Source organism: Rhinopithecus roxellana, chromosome 3 (genome assembly GCF_007565055.1).
Source record: "Rhinopithecus roxellana isolate Shanxi Qingling chromosome 3, ASM756505v1, whole genome shotgun sequence".
NCBI classification, from domain to species: Eukaryota; Metazoa; Chordata; class Mammalia; order Primates; family Cercopithecidae; genus Rhinopithecus; species Rhinopithecus roxellana.
In genome coordinates this window covers 115,704,802-115,721,847 of record NC_044551.1, presented here as the reverse complement: position 1 = coordinate 115,721,847, position 17,046 = coordinate 115,704,802, and the positions used below count along the sequence as shown (strand labels likewise).

The 17,046-nt window shown below is 38.0% G+C and overlaps 1 protein-coding gene across 2 annotated transcripts in view; it reads right to left on the bottom strand.

Annotated features, from left to right (window-relative positions):
• Nucleotides 1-17,046, bottom strand: part of FNIP1 (folliculin interacting protein 1) — a 161,491-nt gene that overhangs the window by 78,916 nt on the left and 65,529 nt on the right. For both annotated transcript variants that reach the window (XM_030926751.1, XM_030926752.1), the window contains exon 3: nucleotides 10,742-10,876. In XM_030926751.1, the coding sequence (XP_030782611.1) occupies nucleotides 10,742-10,876 (135 nt within the window). The remainder of the gene's footprint in view (nucleotides 1-10,741; nucleotides 10,877-17,046) is intronic.

The following is a 17,046-nucleotide window of genomic DNA, read 5'->3' as shown; positions in this document are numbered from 1 at the left end:
ACAATGGGGACAGGATAGTCTCTTCAACAAATGCTTCTGGGAAAACTGGATATCCACATGCAAAAGAATAAAACTGGTGTCCTATATCATGCACAAAAACAACTCAAAATGGATTAAACGCTTACACGTATGACCTGAAACTGTAAAACTCCCAGAAGAAAATAGGAGAAAAGCTTGATGACATTGATCTTAGGAATAATTTCACAGATATGATAGCCAAAGCACAGGTAACAAAAGCAAAAACAGGTAAGTGGGACTACGTCAAGCTAAAATGTTTCTGCACAGCAAAGAAAATAATCAAGAGGGCGAAAAGATAAAATATGGAATGAGAAAAAATACTTGCAAACCATGTATCTGATAAGGGATTTGGCTTCAAAATGTGCCAGAAACCCCTACAACTCTATAGTAAAAACTAATAACGCAATTAAGGTCTTGAATAAACATTTCTCCAAAGAATTCATACAAATGACCAACTGATACAGGAGAAATGCTCAACATTTCTAATCAGAGAAACGTAAATCAAAACCACAAAACCTGTCAGGTTGGCTATAATCAAAAAAGCAAAGACAACAAGTGGTGAGGATGTGGCAAAACTGGAGCCCTTGCACACTGCTGTAGGAATGCAAAATGGTACTGTATTTATGGAAAACAACATGGCAAGTCCTCCAAAAATTAAAAATAGAACTACCATGTGATCTGGCAATTCCACTTCGGGGCATTTTTCCAAAATAATTAAAATCAGGATCTCAAAGAGATGTTAGCACTCCTATGTTCATTACAGCACTATTACAATAGCCAAGATGTGAAAATAACCCTAAATGTCCATTGACAGATGAAGAGATAAATGAAACATAATAAATACATGGAATGAAACACTATTCAGTTTTTAAAAAGAAGAAAATTCTGCAACATGCAACAACACAGATTAATCTTACGGATGTTAGGCTAAATGAAATAAGCCAGTCACAAAAAGATAAATACTGCATGATAAGATAAATACTCCACTTATATGAGGTATTTAAAATAGTCAAATTTACAGAATCAAAGAGTAGAATGGTAGTTACCAGGGGCTGGGGTAAGGGGGAAATGTGGAGTTACCAGGGATTGGGGCAAGGGGGTAACTAATCAATGGCATTAAATTTCAATCAATTTGAATAAGCTCTAGAGATCTACAGTGTACATATAGACAACAATTCCTTGTACATTTAAAAATTTAAGAGGGTAGATCTCATGTTCTTACCACAATTTTTTTTTTTTAAGACTTCCTTGAGGCTGGGCACGGTGGCTCACGCTTGTAATCCCAGCATTTTGGGAGGCCAAGGCGAAAGGATCACGAGGTCAGGAGTTTGAAACCAGCCTGGCCAACATGGTGAAACCCCGTCTCTGCTAAAAATACAAAAAATTAGCTGGGCGTGGTGGTGCACGCCTGTAATCCCGGCTACTCGGGAGGCTGAGGCAGGAGAATTGCTTGAGCCCAGGAGGCAGAAGTTATATTGAGTGGAGATCAGGCCACTGCACTCCAGCCTGGATGACAGAGCAAGACTTCCCGGAAACATTAGAATGTCTTGTTTCCAAAGAACCTCCTGATTAAAAAGTTATTCTCTTTCATTATTCTTTGTCTTCACAGGAGTCAGACAACAGTTAAAGATTGAACTTATCCATTGGGATACTATTTAGATATCATGGTAAATATCACTATTTACCTACCAAGTATCTGTTCTCTAATTCTTCCTCATTTTTTGAAGTCCAGTTTGTTTTAGGGAACTAATGTGCACAACTGAAAAAAATTTCATTTCACAGGCTCACTTGAAGATAGGAGATTTAGAATAATTTTTATACTTAAAAGGTTAGTGTTATGGTTGAAGTAGCAATTTTCAGTACTCATTTACATGCATTTGACACAGGCCTGGTCAGTAAGATGTAAATGGAAGTCACTACAGATGGAGATGTCATATTATAACATATTATAACAACAAGGCAACAAGTACACATTAACTCCAAGTAGAAAGATAAGGGAACCATGGTCTCTGAGGGTATCTTGAAGCCCAGTATCATACCTAGATAGTACATTTTTAGGGTTATCATGTCAGGAACACAATCCCTAATTTGTTTAAGCCACTGTTTAGAGAGTGTCCCAATACCATCCTTTGATGCAATTATATAAAATAAAAAAATTAATGGTTTCTAAAATATTTAGGAAAATTCTAATAACCATAAAGTGAAGAGAATCCCCATTTTACAACTGGAGACCAGGATATACAGCTGCACACTGTTTTTCATTGTATCATGTGACTCTTTTACTCCTTTGTTTACTACCTATCTTAAATTGTCCTATTATTAGGGTTAAGACAATCCCTATGTTTAAATATTTGTACCTTTCTTTAAAAGACACCTTCAAGTAGCAACACATTTTTTTAATACATGGCTATTTTTATATCAGTTTCACATATGTTCATTTACATGTTTTTTTTCCTTCTCAGAGCTATACTCTTAATTTTGGTCTAATAAGAGCACAAACTATTATTATTATTATTATTATTATTATCATTATTATTATTATTTGAGATGGAGTCTTGCTCTTATCTCCCAGGCTGGATTGCAATGGCACGATCTCAGCTCACTGCAACCTCCGCCTCCCGGGTTTCAAGTAATTCTCCTGCCTCAGCTTCCAGAGTAGCTGGGACTACATGTGCATGCCACCAAAACCAGCTAATTTTTGTATTTTTAGTAGAGACGGGGTTTCACCATTTTGGCCAGGATGATAACGATCTCTTGCCCTTGTGATCCGCCCACCTTGACCTCCCAAAGTGCTGGGATTATAGGCATGAGCCACCGCGCCTGGCCCACAAAGTTAATTTTTAAGAAAAAAGTCATTTCTGTCATACCTAGGTTACTAATATAGAAAGCAACTAATTTATTCTTGAGATTTGGTTAAGGTAAAATTTTTATTGTAAGACACAGAGGCCTGGGTACTGAGAACATTTCAGAAATGGAGTTGAATAATTTTTTTAATGATAAAATAGCTTTTAAAAAAAAATCAATGCCAGTATTACTTGGCAACCTAAATTACTTCTGGCTAATGACAGACATGGCAGTCTTCCCTTACAAGCTCCATAATGTGTCTAACTCCATTGTTATTTTGACTGAATTTATTATTTCTTGTATTAACCAAGCTATACAAATTTAAATACCAAGGCATTTATAGATCTTACTATTACACAAATAAAATAATCCCCAGAAAGCAAAATACAGTAAAAATATTAATAAATTGCTATGTAAATTTTATGACACCATATAGTTTACTATTAAGGTTCTCTTTGTCTGTTCTAACATATATTAAATAGTTACCATGAATATGACTGGCAAGCTATGTATTTTAATGCGACATAATCTACAACGAAACTTATAATTAAAAGGATGCTATTATCATTATTGCCTTTTTAAAAATGTCTTATTTAAAAGGTCTATTCTAAGTACTCATTCCTGAAACCTAATAATCTGTTAAACCCTGTGTAACTCAAAGAATATGTTCCACTTACCTAAAATTATATACATTTTTAAAAAATTATTATTATGCTTCTTAGTTCTGGGATACATGTGCAGAATGTGCAGGTTTGTTAAATAGGTATACATGTGCCATGGTGGTTTGCTGCATCCATCAACCTGTCATCTACATTAGGTATTTTTCCTAATGCTATTTCTCCCCTAGCCCCCCTACCCCCAACAGGCCCCAGTGTGTGATGTTCCCCTCCCTGTGTCCATGTGCTTTCATTGTTTAACTCCCACTTATGAGCGAGAACATGCGGTGTTGGTTTTCTGTTCTTGTGTTAGTTTGCTGAAAATGATGGTTTCCAGCTTCATCCACATCCCTGCAAAGGACATGAACTCATCCTTTTTTATGGCTGCACAGTATTCCATAGTGTATGTGTGCCACATATTCTTTATCCAGTCTATCACTGATGGACATCTGGGTTGGTTCCAAGTCTTTGCTATTGTAAATGTGCTGCAATAAACATACGTATCCATGTGTCTCTATACTAGAATGATTTATAATCCTTTGGGTATATACCCAGTAATGGGATTGCTGGGTCAAATGGTATTTCTGGATCTAGATCCTTGAGGCATTGCCACACTGTCTTCCATAATGGTAGAACTAATTTACACTCCCACCAACAGTGTAAAAGGGTTCCTATTTCTCCACATCCTCTCCAGTATCTGTTGTTTCCTGCCTTTTTAATGATTGCCATGCTTATCTCATTATGGTTTTGATTTGCATTTCTCTAATGACCAGTGATAATGAGCTTTTTTTCATGTTTGCTGGCTGTATAAATGTCTTATTTTGAGAAGTGTCCGTTTGTATCCTTCATCCACTTTTTGATAGCGTTGTTTGTTTCTTGTAAATTTGTTTAAGTTCCTTGTAGATTCTGGATATTAGCCCTTTGTCAGATGGATAGATTGCAAAAGTTTTCTCCCATTCTGCAGGTTGCCTGTTGACTCTGATGATACTTTCTTTTGCTGTGCAGAAGCTCTTTAATTAGATCTCATTTGTCAATTTTGGCTTTTGTTGCCATTGCTTTTGGTGTTTTAGTCATAGTCCTTGCCCATGCCTATGTCCTGAATGGTATTGCCTAGGTTTTCTTCTAGGGTCTTTATGGTTTTAGGTCTTATGTTTAAGTCTTTAATCCATCTTGAGTCAATTTTTGTATAAGGTGTAAGGAAGGGATCCAGTTTCAGTTTTCTGCATAAGGCTAGTAAGTTTTCCCCAACACCATTTATTGTTTTTGTCAGGTTTGTCGAAGATCAGATGGTTGTTGATGTGTGGTGTTATTTCTGAGGCCTCTGTTCTGTTCCATTGATCTATGTATCTATTTTGGTACCAGTACAATGCTGTTTTGGTTACTTTAGCCTTGTAGTATAGTTTGAAGTCAGGTAGCATGATGCCTCCAGTTTTGTTCTTTTTGCTTAGGATTTTCTTGGCTATACAGGCTCTTTCTTGGTTCCATATGAAATTTAAAGTAGATTTTCTAATTCTGTGAAGAAAGTCAATGGTAGATTGATGGGGACAGCATTGAATCTATGAATTACTACAGGCATGATGGCCATTTTCACGATACTGATTCTTCCTATCCATAAGCATGAAATGTTTTTCCATTTGTTTGTATCCTCTCTTTTTCCTTGAGCAGTGGTTTGTAGTTCTCCTTGAAGAGGTCCTTCACATCCCTTGTAAGTTGGATTTCTAGGTATTTTATTCTCTTTGCAGTAATTGTGAATGGGAGTTCACTCATGATTTGGCTCTCTGTCTATTATTGGTGTATAGGAATGCTTGTGATTTTTGCACATTGATTTTGTATCCTGAGACTTTACTGAAGTTGCTTATCAGCTTAAGGAGATTTTGGGCTGAGACGATCGGGTTTTCTGAATATACAATCATATCATCTGCAAACAGGGACAATTTGACTTCCTCTCTTCCTATTTGAATACGCTTTATTTCTTTCTCTTGCCTGATTGCCCTGGCCAGCATTTCCAATACTATGCTGAATAAGAGTGGTGAGAAAGGGCATCCTTATCTTGTGCTGGTTTTCAAAGTGAATGCTTCCAGCGTTTGCCCATTCGGGATGATGCTGGCTATGGTTTGTCATAAATAGGTATTGATGGAACGTATTTTGAGATACGCTCCATCAATACCTAGTTTATTGAGAGTTTTTAGCATGATAGGGTGTTGAATTTTATCGAAGGCCTTTTCTGCATCTATTGAGATAATCATGTGATTTTTGTCATTGGTTCTGTTCATGTGATGGATTACGTTTATTGATTTGCATACGTTGAACCAGCCTTGCATCCCAAGGATGAAGCCAAATTGATTGTGGTGGATAGGCTTTTGGATGTGCTGCTGGATTTGGTTTGCCAGTATTTTATTGTGGATTTTCCCACTGATGTTCATCAGGATACTCGCCTGAAATTTTCTTTTTCTGTTGTTGTCTCTGACAGGTTTTGGTATCAGGATGATGCTGGTCTCATAAAATTAGTTACGGAGGATTTCCTCTTTTTCTAATGATTGGAATAGTTTCAGAAGGAATGGTACCAGCTCCAGCTCCTCTTTGTACCTCTGATAGAATTCGGCTATGAATTCATCTGGTTCTGGACCTTTTTGCTTGGTAGGCTATTAATTACTCCCTCAATTTCAGAACTTGCTATTGGTCTATTCAGGGATTTGACTTCTTCCTGGTTTAGTCTGGGGAGGGTGTATGTGTCCAGGAATTTATCCATTTCTTCTAGATTTTCTAGTTTATTTGCATAAAGGTGTTTATTGTATTCTATGATGGAAGTTTGTATTTCTGTGGGATCAGTGGTGATATCCCCTTTATCATTTCTTATTGTGTCTATTTGATTCTTCTCTCTTTTCCTCTTTATTAGTCTGGCTAGTCGTCTATCTATGTTGTTAATCTTTTCAACCAGCTCCTGGATTCATTGATTTTTTCAAAGGGTTTTTCCTGTCCCTATCTCCTTCAGTTCTGCTCTGATCTTAGTTATTTCTTGTCTTCTGCTAGCTTTTGAATTTGCTTTTTCTTCTCTAGTTCTTTTAATTATGATGTTAGAGTGTCAATTTTTTATCTTTCCCACTTTCTCCTGTGGGCATTTAGTGGTATAGACTTCCCTCTAAACACTGCTTTAGCTGAGTCCCAGAGATTCTGGTACGGTGTGTCTTTGTTCAAACTTATTTATTTCTGACTTCAGTTTGTTATTTACCCAGTAGTCATTCAGGAGCAGGTCATTCAGTTTCTAAGTAGTTGTGTGGTTTGAGTGAGTTTCTTAATCCTGAGATCTAATTTGATTGCACTGTGGTCTGAGAGACTGTTTGTTATGATTTCCGTTCTTTTGCATTCGCTGGCGAGTGTTTTACTGCCAATTATGTGGTCAATTTTAGAATAAGTGTGATGTGTTGCTGAGAAGAATGTATATTCTGTTGATTTGAGGTGGAGAGTTCTGTAGATGTCTATTAGGTCCACTTGGTCCAGAGCTGAGTTCAAGTCCTGAACATCCTTGTTAATTTTCTGTCTTATTGATCTAATATTGACAGTCAAGTGTTAAAGTCTCCCACTATTATTGTGTGGGAGTCTCAGTTTCTTTGTAGGTCTCTAAGAACTTGCTTTATGAATCTGGGTGCTCTTGTATTGGATGCATATATATTTACAATAGTTAGCTCTTCTTGTTGCACCGATCCCTATTGTTGCATTGATCCCTTTACCATTATGTAATGCCCTTGTCTTTTTTTTTTTTTTTTTTTTTAATCTTCGCTGGTTTAAAGTCTGTTTTATCAGAGACTAGGATTGCAACCCCTGCTATTTTTTTTTTTTTTTTTTTTTTTGCTTTCCATTTGCTTGGTAAATATTTCTCCTTCCTTTTATTTTGAGCCTATATGTGTCTTTGCACATGAGATGGGTCTCCTGAATACAGCACACTGATGGGTCTTGACTCATTATCCAATTTGCCAGTCTGTGTCTTTTAATGGGGGCATTTAGTCCATTTATATTTAAGGTTAATATTGTTATGTGTGAATTTGATCCTGTCATTATGATGCATTGTTGATGCCGTTTCTTCTTAGTGTCAACAGTGTTTACAATTTCATATGTTTTTGCAGTGGCTGGTACTGTTTTTTCCTTTCCATATTTAGTGCTTCCTTCAGGAAACAGGCCTGGTGGTGACAAAATCTCTCAGCATTTGCTCATCTGTAAAGAATTTTATTTCTCTTTCACTTATGAAGCTTAGTTTGGCTGGATATGAAATTCTGGGTTGAAAATTCTTTTCTTTAAGAATGTTGAATATTGGCCCCTCACTCTCTTCTGGCTTCAGAGTTTCTGCAGAGAGATCCACTGTTAGTCTGATGGACTTCCCTTTGTGCATAACCCAAACTTTCTCTCTGGCTGCCCTTAACATTTTTTCCTTCATTTCAACCTCGGTGAATCTGACAATTATGTGTCTGAGGGTTGCTCTTCTCAAGCACTATCTTTGTGGCGTTCTCTGTATTTCCTGAATTTTAATGTTGGCCTGTCTTGCTAGGTTGGGGAAGTTCTCCTGGATAATATCCTGAAGAGTGTTTTCCAACTTGGTTCCATTCTCCCTGTCACTTTCAGGCACACTAATCAAACGTAGGTTTGGTCTTTTCACATAGTACCATATTTCTTGGAGGCTTTGTTTGTTCCTTTTCATTCTTTTTTCTCTAATTTTGTCTTCACTTTTTATTTCATAAAGTTGATCTTCAATCTCTGATATACTTTCTCCCGCTTGACTGATTCAGCTATTGATGCTTGTGTATGCTTCACGAAGTTCTCCTGCTGTGTTTTTCAGCTCCATCAGGTCATTCATGTTCTTCTCTAAACTGGTTATTCCAGTTAGCAATTTATCTAACCTTTTTTCCAGGTTCTCAGCTTTCTTGCATTGAGTTAGAAGATGCTCCTTTAGCTCAGAGGAGTTTGTTTCTACCTATCTTCTGAAGCTTACTTCTGTCAACTTGTCAAACTCATCCTCCATCCAGTTTTGTCCCCTTGCTGACAAGGTGTTGTGATCCTTTTGAGGAGGAGAGGCATTCTGGTGTTTGGAATTTTCAGCCTTTTTATGCTGGTTTTTCCTCATCTTTGTGGATGTATCTATCTTTGTTCTTTGATGCTGGTGACCTTCAAATGGGGTTTTCATGGGGATGGGGTTTTCATGGGGATGTCCTTTTTGTTGATGTTGATGCTATTTCTTTCTGTTTGTTAATTTTCCTTCTACCAGTCAGGCCCCTCTACTGCAGGTCTGCTGGTGTCTGCTGGAGGTCCACTCCAGACCCTGTTTGCCTGGGTATCACCAGTGGAGGCCACAGAACAGCAAAGATTCCTGCCTGTTCCTTCCTCTGGAAGCTTCATCCCAGTGGGGCACCTGCCACATGCCAGCCAGAGCTCTCCTCTATGAGATGTCTGTTGACCCTTGTTAGGAGGTGTCTCCCAGTGAGGAGTCATAGGGGTCAGGGACCCACTTGAGGAGGTAGCCTGTCCCTTACCAGAGCTTGAACGCTGTGCTGGGAGATCCACTGTTCTCTTCAGAGCTAGCAGGCAGGAACATTTAAGTCTGCTGAGGTTGCGCCCAGGGCCACCTCTTCCTCCAGGTGCTCTGTCCCAGGGAGATGGGAGTTCTATCTATAAGCCCCTGACTGGGGCTGCTGCCTTTCTTTCAGAGACGCCCTGCCCAGACAGGAGGAATCTAGAGAGGCAGTCTGGCTACGGTGGCTTTGCTGAGCTGCGATGAGCTCCGCCCAGTTCTAACTTTCCAGCAGCTTTGTTTCCACTCAGTTGGAAATGCAGAAATCACCTGCCTTCTGCTTTGATCTTGCTGGGAGCTACAGACCAGAGCTGTTCCTATTTGGCCATCTTGCCAGCCACCCTATATACATATTTTTTTTTGAGACAAGGTCTCACTCTGTCACCCAGGCTGGGTTGCTATGGCATGATCATAACTCACCACATCCTAGAGCTTCTGGGCTCAAGCAATCCTCCCACCTCAGCCTCCTGAGTAGCTGCGACTACAGGCTCACACTACACACATGGCTAATTTTTTTTTTTTTTTTTTTTGAGACAGAGTTTCGCTCTTGCTGTCCAGGCTGGAGTGCAATGGTGCAATCTTGGCTCACCACAACATCCGCCTCCCAGGTTCAAGCGATTCTCCCGCCCCAGCCTCCTGAGTAGCTGGGATTACAGGCATGTGCCACCATGCTTATTTTTATATTTTTAGTAGAGATGGGGTTTCTCCATGTTGGTCAGGCTGGTCTCGAACTCCCAACCTCAGGTGATCTGCCTGTCTCAGTCTCCCAAACTGCTGGGATTACAGGCATGAGTCACCGTGCCCAGCTCACATGGCTAAATTTTTTAAAAATCATAAAACTTTCAAAGTTGTGCAAAATGGTGTAAGTCATGATGGTGTTGTATGGCACAGTACTATTATGGATTTGTTAAGGTATCATGCCTAAAGGGGAGGTAGAATAGAAGAAGGCAGGGGGAACTGTGCAGTAAATCCATCTAGAGTTTAGTAATTTCAGACTCTTTTCACATAGCTTGTCCCATGGATTAGGTACAAAGATCAATTTCTATCAGAACACAATCATTTCATTACCAGTAATTAAAAAGCCAGATTCTATTTTTGATACTGTATAAATATAAAATACTTGATTAATGCAAACTTGGATGACACAAATAAATTTACATCAGACGACACTTGTTGAGCATTAGACCAAACACTGACATTACACAAAATGTAATACATTTAGAGAAGTTCCTATGTATTATACTTACTAATACGTTTAATTCCATGTTTTACAAGAAGTCACATTACTTTTGAAAAATAACACTGTGTATTATGTATACTTCCAATCATACTTTAATTTCATAAAACTGAAACTGTATTGGTATTTTGTATTTATCTTCATAAATAATAAAAAATATGTAAAACAAGAAATTATTCTGATAACCCAATCTAAATCTGAATTGGGAAATATAAGGAGAAAATACTCATGCAACCTATACCTACAGCTCTCTACTTCTCCTATTCTAAGATTTGTCAAAGTTCATAAACTTACTTATCTGTCACTCCAGCTTCAATGCAAGCTCTAGGAAGATAAGGACTAATTGCTATTATATCTCCACAGTTCATTGGATGATGTTCAAAAATATTTATAAATGAATTAATAAATAAATGACATCAATGATCTTACCTGGTACTTAAGACACTGGTCTTTTATATCAGAAGATGAAGTCACAGAACTATCTAAAGAGGAAGAACTGTCTCCTCCAGGTTTCAGTTGGCAGCATTTCCCAAAGACTTTAACTTGAGCATCACTGCAGAGTTTCTGAAATACAGATAATATTTCCATTCATATTTTAACAGATTTTTAACCATATACAAATTTCATCAAAGTACAAAAACCTTTGGAAAAAACAAGAATGAAATAACTCAAAATAATACAACCTTAATATGGCTATTTGCATTTGGTATATTTTCTCCAGTATTATTTTCTATTTTTTGTCTTATAACCAGAATAGTATCTGTGGGGTTTGTTATTTCTGGCCAACATTATTACATCCTGAGAATTTTCTAGATTACCATGGCCTACACGATGTTCATTAATACCGATGTAATAATATATTGCAGTAGTTTTCAAATTATTTGGTCTCAAAACCCCTTTATGGGCCAGGCACGGTGGGTCACACCTGTAATCTCAGCACTTTGGGAGGCTGAGGCAGGCGGATCACCTGAGACCAAGAGTTCAAGACCGGACCGACCAACAGCGAGAAACCCCATCTCTACTAAAAAGACAAAAATTAGCTGGGCGTGGTGGCACATGCCTGTAATTCCAGCTACTTGGGAAGCTGAGGCACAAGAATCTTTTGAACCTGGGAGACGAAGGTTGCTGTGAGCTGAGATTGCACCACAGCACTCCAGCCTGGGTGACAGAGTGAGACCTTGTTTCCAAAAAAAAAAAAAAGCAAACAAACAAAACAACCCTTAATGTTCTTACAAGTTATCGAGGATCCCAAGAGTCTTTTGTGTACATGGGTTACAATTATCAATATTTTCCCATATTAGAAATTAAAACTGAGACCATTTAAAAAATACTTATTCATTCATTTAAATATAATAATAAACCCAAGTAAATGTAAGTAACATTGTTATAAAAAAATTATTCTGGGGAGAAATGCAGGGATGAAAGGAAAAATGCAAATGAGATTTTTAGATTTAACTATACATAAATACATATGTTTATTCTATTGAAATGAGAATATAGTCACGTAATATTTAAATTTTTAATGAGAGAGTGAACTTAAGACCAGATGAATGTGCAGTCTAGTATGGACGAAAAATGTATTTCTTTTTTTATTCCTCTTTCTCTTTTTCCTCCCCAACATCTTTCACTACTAACAACTACCAAAGTTACAATCCACCAACATCTGTGATATTCCTAAAAGTATTCCATTGCTTTATCACAGTTACCAGTATGTCCATTCTTCCATTTAACAAACCTCAGGCAGGTTTTTAGAACAAATAATCTGACTAAAGTCAAATTTACTGAAGACTGATTGTTTTCTAGTTATCAACATCACCAAAGGCATCATTAAAAATTGTATGTAGTAGTCTCCAATTATCTCTAACCAAAAATTTAAAGTAAAAATAATAAAAGCTTTAGAACTAGATATGAGTTCAAAACCTGGATCCTTGAGCAAGTTAACTGACCTCTCTAAACCTTAATTTGCTACTTGTTTAATGGGAAGAAAAACCCTACCTAACAACACTTAAAGAAATGTCTGTGTGTGTGTATATATATATTTTACATACACATATATATAATACATATTATATATAATATAGTATCCTAGCTATCCCCACAGAGCTGGGTCTACAGGCATATGCCACCACATCCAGCTAATTTTACTTTTTGTAGAGACAAGGTCTCATCATGTTGCCCAGACTGGTGTCAAACTCCTGGGCTAAAGTAATCCTCCCACTTTGGCCTCCCAAAATGCTGGGATTACAGGTGTGTGCCACTGCATTCAACCTAGATATAACTGTTATTAGAAAACAGTTAAAATGAGGGACTAACATAATTGAAGTCAGGGACTTCACTAGATATTTCCATGTATGTTTCAACACTTGATAAAAGTATGGGTATTTTTACTATGGGTCTCCTTCGCCACATCTTAATAACCTTATTACTTATTGATCACCAACAAAATGCCAGGCCTTAATGTACATTTTCTCTAATACAGAGCATAGTAGATATTATTAACCCTATTTTACAGATGAGAAACGTGACGCTCAAACAGGTTAAATAACTTCATCAAGGTTACAAGAGCTAGAAATCTGTTATCTAAACCCAGTTGGCTTGACTTATCCACTATCACAAACCACCATTTCATCAGTCAACAAAAGTATTTAAGTACCATGTGTTCTAAGCCAGGGGGTGGCTGCTGACCAGTGCCAGTCCATGGCCTGTTAGGAACCGGGCCACATGGCAGGTGGTGAGCAGTGGGCAAGTGAGCATTACCGCCCGCACTCCATCTCCTGTCACATCAGCCTCAGCATTAGTTCCTCATAGGAGTTCGAATCCTATTCTGAATTGTGCACACGAGGGATCTATCTCTAAAGAGATACAACAAATAAATGCAATGCAAGATTCTCAACTGGATCCTTTTGTTATCCAGGATGTTATGTGGAAAACTTGTCAAGTTTTAATGGGATCTGAGGTTATATCAAAGATTTCCTGAATTTTTGCTGTATTGTGGTTACGCAGAAGAAAGTTCATGTTTTTAGGAAATACACATTGAAATATTCAAAGTTGATGGGTTATCAAGTAGGCAGTTTACTCTCATTCCGTTCAGTAAAGCAAAAGTTCTCTGTATTGAACTTGCAACTTATTTGTGATTGTTTCAAAAAGTTAATAAAAATTATAACCTAGTTAGACAAAGACAGTTGTGTTTTTCAGTAACATTTATAACTTTTTTTGCATAATTTGAAGGTATTTGCTTTCGTGGGTTAGACATAAAGTATGGCACCACTTATCTGAGATAACAAAGTAAAATAATACGAAACTGAACCCTTTCTCCTACAATTCCTGCTTATAGAAGTCCTGTGCTTACATGAGGGATTGTTGTTGACTGCACCTTGTACCCCCATTACAGGACCATCTGCCACTGTAGTTGTTGCTGTTTGGTTTCAGAAAAGCCACGACTTCAAGATGGGAGGGAGTAGAGAAACAACAGCTGAGGAGCTGATGGGAGAATAGTATGTGTGTGTATGTGCATCCTTTTGTACACACTTTTAGGCATGTTTTTATGCTTTAGTCCTAGAACTGAAGTATGCCCCTTTTCTTCCTCTAGCAAACTGCCTTTTGTTTCAGAGACTGGACATACATGGTTACCTCAGCCTGGAATGTCTTTCCAGCTCTCTCAAGTGCTTCCTCTTTCACCTTAACTCTTACGCATTTTTCCCCCATAGTCTAAGCTTAAAACATCACTTTCTTATCTCACTAGACTAAATGAAGTCCTTTCATGGCAATTCACTAAAACATTGTCATCCTTTAACCTTTTCATCTGTAAATTGGAATAATAATGATAGTACTCTTCTGTTTTACATAATTTACTCTTTACATTTAAAGGTAGTAAGTACTAACGTAAGTTAGCTGCTGTTATCATTATTACTTGCATTAGACATACTTGAAATATACATTTCATTACACATATTTGTGTAATTATCTGTTAAATGTCTCTTTCTCCTGTCAGATTGTTAGTTCTATGAGGAAAAGGACTATGTCTTTTTTTATTCACCTGTATTCCCTAGTGCTCAACAGCGGTTGCCAACCTTTTTGGCACCAGGCACCAGTTTAATGCAAGACAATTTTTCTGCAGACTGGGGTAGTGTAGTGGGGATATGGTTTCAGGATGAAACTGTTCCACCTCAGACCATCAGGCATTAGTTTTTGTCATTAGAAAAGGAAAGACCTGAAATCTCAGTATAGGTTTTCTTGCTGTTATTTTTAAGAGATGAGTTCTCACTATATTGCCCAGGCTGGCCTCAAATTCCTGAGCTCAAGCGATCCTCCCACCTCAGCCTCCTGAGTAGCTGGGACTACAGGCATGTGTCACCACGCCCAGCTTCAATACAGTTTTGATTTTCATTTTCTTAATTATGGATAAGGGAGAGGATCTTATAAACGTAAGATTTTATTAAACGTGTAATAGCAATTTGTATATCAACACTCTGCTCTTGTCCTTCACTCAATTATCTACTGAGTGGTTCTTGATTTCTAGGACCACTGTTATATTAACAGTTGGCATTTTATATTGTCAAAGTGTTTTTCCAGGTTGCCATTTGTCTTTTAACTTTCCTTATGGTGTTGTTTTGTTTGTTTTATCATGCAAGTTTAAAAAAAAAAAAGGCTGTCAAATTTGTCAATCTTTTACTTTATGGCTTCTGAATTTTAACTCAGTTAGAAATATCTTTGCTTGAGACAGAGTCTCGCTCTGTTGCCCAGGCTGGAGTGCAGTGGCACGACTGCAATCTTGGCTCACTGTAGCCTCTGCCTCCTGTGATCAAGCAATTACTATGTCTCAGCCTCCCTAGCAGATGAAACTACAGGCGTGTGCCACCACACCCGGCTAATTATTGTACTTTTTTTTTAGCAGAGACGGGGTTTCACCATGTTAGTCAAGCTGATCTTGAACTCCTGACCTCATGTGATTCAGCCTTTCAGCCTCCCAAAGTGCTGCGATTATAGGCATGAGCCACTGCATCTGGCCTTTTTTTTTTTTTTTTGGCAGGCGGGGGAGAGGGCCTTGCTTTGTCACTTAGGCTAGAGTAAAGTAGTGTGATCCTGACTCATTGCAACCCCCACTTCCTGGATTCAAGCAATTCTTCTGCCTCAGTCTCCCAGTAGCTGGGACTACAGACACTCAGCACCACACCCAGCTAATTTTTATGTTTTTTGTAGAGACGGGGTCTTCCTATGTTGGCCAGACTGGTCTCAAACACCTGGCCTCAAGTGATTCACCCATCTTGGCTTCCCAAAGTGCTGGATTTACAGGCGTGAGTCACTGCACCCAGCCTAGAATACCTTTTTCACTGCACAGATATATAGGAACTCCCTCATTTTTTCTTTTGTAATGTTATAGTTCTATATTTTTATATTTAAATGTTTGATATGCTTGGTGTCATCCTGATGTTCACTGTAAGATATGAATCCAAATTAAGGCTGGGCACAGTGACTCATGCTTGAGCCCAAGAGTTTGAGACCAGCCTGGATAAAATAGCAAGACCCCATCTCTAAAATAGTAATAACAGTAAGTAGTAATAATATGAGTCCAAATTAATCTTTCTTCCACATAGCTTAATTGTCTCAACATCATTTAAGATGATGCCTTAATCATATACCAAAATTCCTGCATGTATTTGGATGTATTTCTGATCCTCCATTTTGTTCCATTAGCCTATTGCCTATTTATGTGTCAATAACACACTGTCTTAAATACTGAGACTGTGAAGTATATTTTCAAATGTGATAGGACTGGCTCATCCTCACTGCCCTTCTTTTTCAGAGTTTTCCAACCAATCATTGCTAATTTTTTTCCATTTGAACTTTAGAATCCACTATTTAGTTCCAGACACTACCCCCACCCCAAACACAAAAATAAGGATAACACTGTTTCTGTGATAGCATTATTTTACAAAGCACTTTGGACAACTTTATAACATTGACTACTGCCATAGAATATGTTTTGCCTTTCCATTTGTGAAGGTATGCTCTTACGTCCCTTAACAAGAATTTTTTTTTTTTTTTGAGATGGAGTCTCGCTCTGTCGCCCAGGCTGGAGTGCAGCGGCACGATCTTGGCTCACTACAAGCTCCGCCTCCCAGTTTCACGCCATTCTCCTGTCTCAGCCTCCTGAGCAGCTGGGAGTACAGGCGTCTGCCACCACACCCGGCTAATTTTTTGTATTTTTAGTAGAGACAGGGTTTCGCCGTGTTAGCCAGGATGGTCTCAATCTCCTGACCTCGTGATCCGCCTGCCTCAGCCTCCCAAAGTGCTGGGATTACAGGCGTGAGCCACCATGCCCAGTCTAAGAAGACTTTTAAAGTTCTAAACTTATAGATTTTGTTAAGTTTATGCATAGGCAACTTTGTCATTTTAATATCTATTTTAAATGAATGTTTTACTTTTATGTGTTCAAACTGGAAGCTATTTGCTTATATTGAGCTTACTGATTTCTGTATATTAACTTAAATCCAATTATCTAACCAAATACTATGTGCAAATTTGATATCATAAATAAGACTCACTATTCAATTAGCACTGTATGATGCTTCAGAGTATTTCCTGTATCTTAAAATCTGTATTCACCTTTCCAGAGTTACCTGAATTTACTGATGTACAACTTTATCCTTGTTTACAATCAGTGAAAGCTGATATATGTGAATGGTCATATAACCTCACTGGGAGCTCATGAAATAGCATTGCACTGTTGCTGA